This window comes from Buceros rhinoceros, unplaced genomic scaffold (assembly GCF_000710305.1).
Source record: "Buceros rhinoceros silvestris isolate BGI_N320 unplaced genomic scaffold, ASM71030v1 scaffold35179, whole genome shotgun sequence".
Classification (NCBI taxonomy): Eukaryota; Metazoa; Chordata; class Aves; order Bucerotiformes; family Bucerotidae; genus Buceros; species Buceros rhinoceros.
In genome coordinates, this window is record NW_010430349.1 from 1 (window position 1) to 304 (window position 304).

General features: G+C 64.5%; 1 protein-coding gene across 1 annotated transcript in view; it reads right to left on the bottom strand.

Moving 5' to 3' along the window:
* Positions 1-260: 260 nt before the first annotated feature.
* Positions 261-304, bottom strand: part of E2F4 (E2F transcription factor 4, p107/p130-binding) — a gene marked incomplete at both ends in the record, with an annotated part of 5366 nt that continues 5322 nt past the window's right edge. Inside the window, one exon of the mRNA XM_010143010.1 lies at positions 261-297. Within this exon, the coding sequence (XP_010141312.1) occupies positions 261-297 (37 nt within the window). The remainder of the gene's footprint in view (positions 298-304) is intronic.

The following is a 304-nucleotide window of genomic DNA, read 5'->3' on the forward strand; positions in this document are numbered from 1 at the left end:
GGGCTGAGGCTGCACTTGGAATATGGTGTCCAGCTTTGGCTCTCCTCCAGTTCCAGAAAGATGTGGAGAAGATCCAGCTGAGGGCTAGGAAGATCTAGGGCAGGGGTCGAGGGCACATGGCCTACAAGGAGGGGTGGAAGGGGCTGGCCCTGTCCGCTCAGGCAAAGAGAAGTCTAAGGGCAATGCGATGGCAGCTTGCAGCCCCCCTCAAGGCTGCTCCAGCGCCCCATTCCTGCCTGCCGCCGCCGCCTCCCTCTCACCTGTGCCGGCGGCTTTCTGCGCGGGGGGGCCGGGGTCCTGAGGG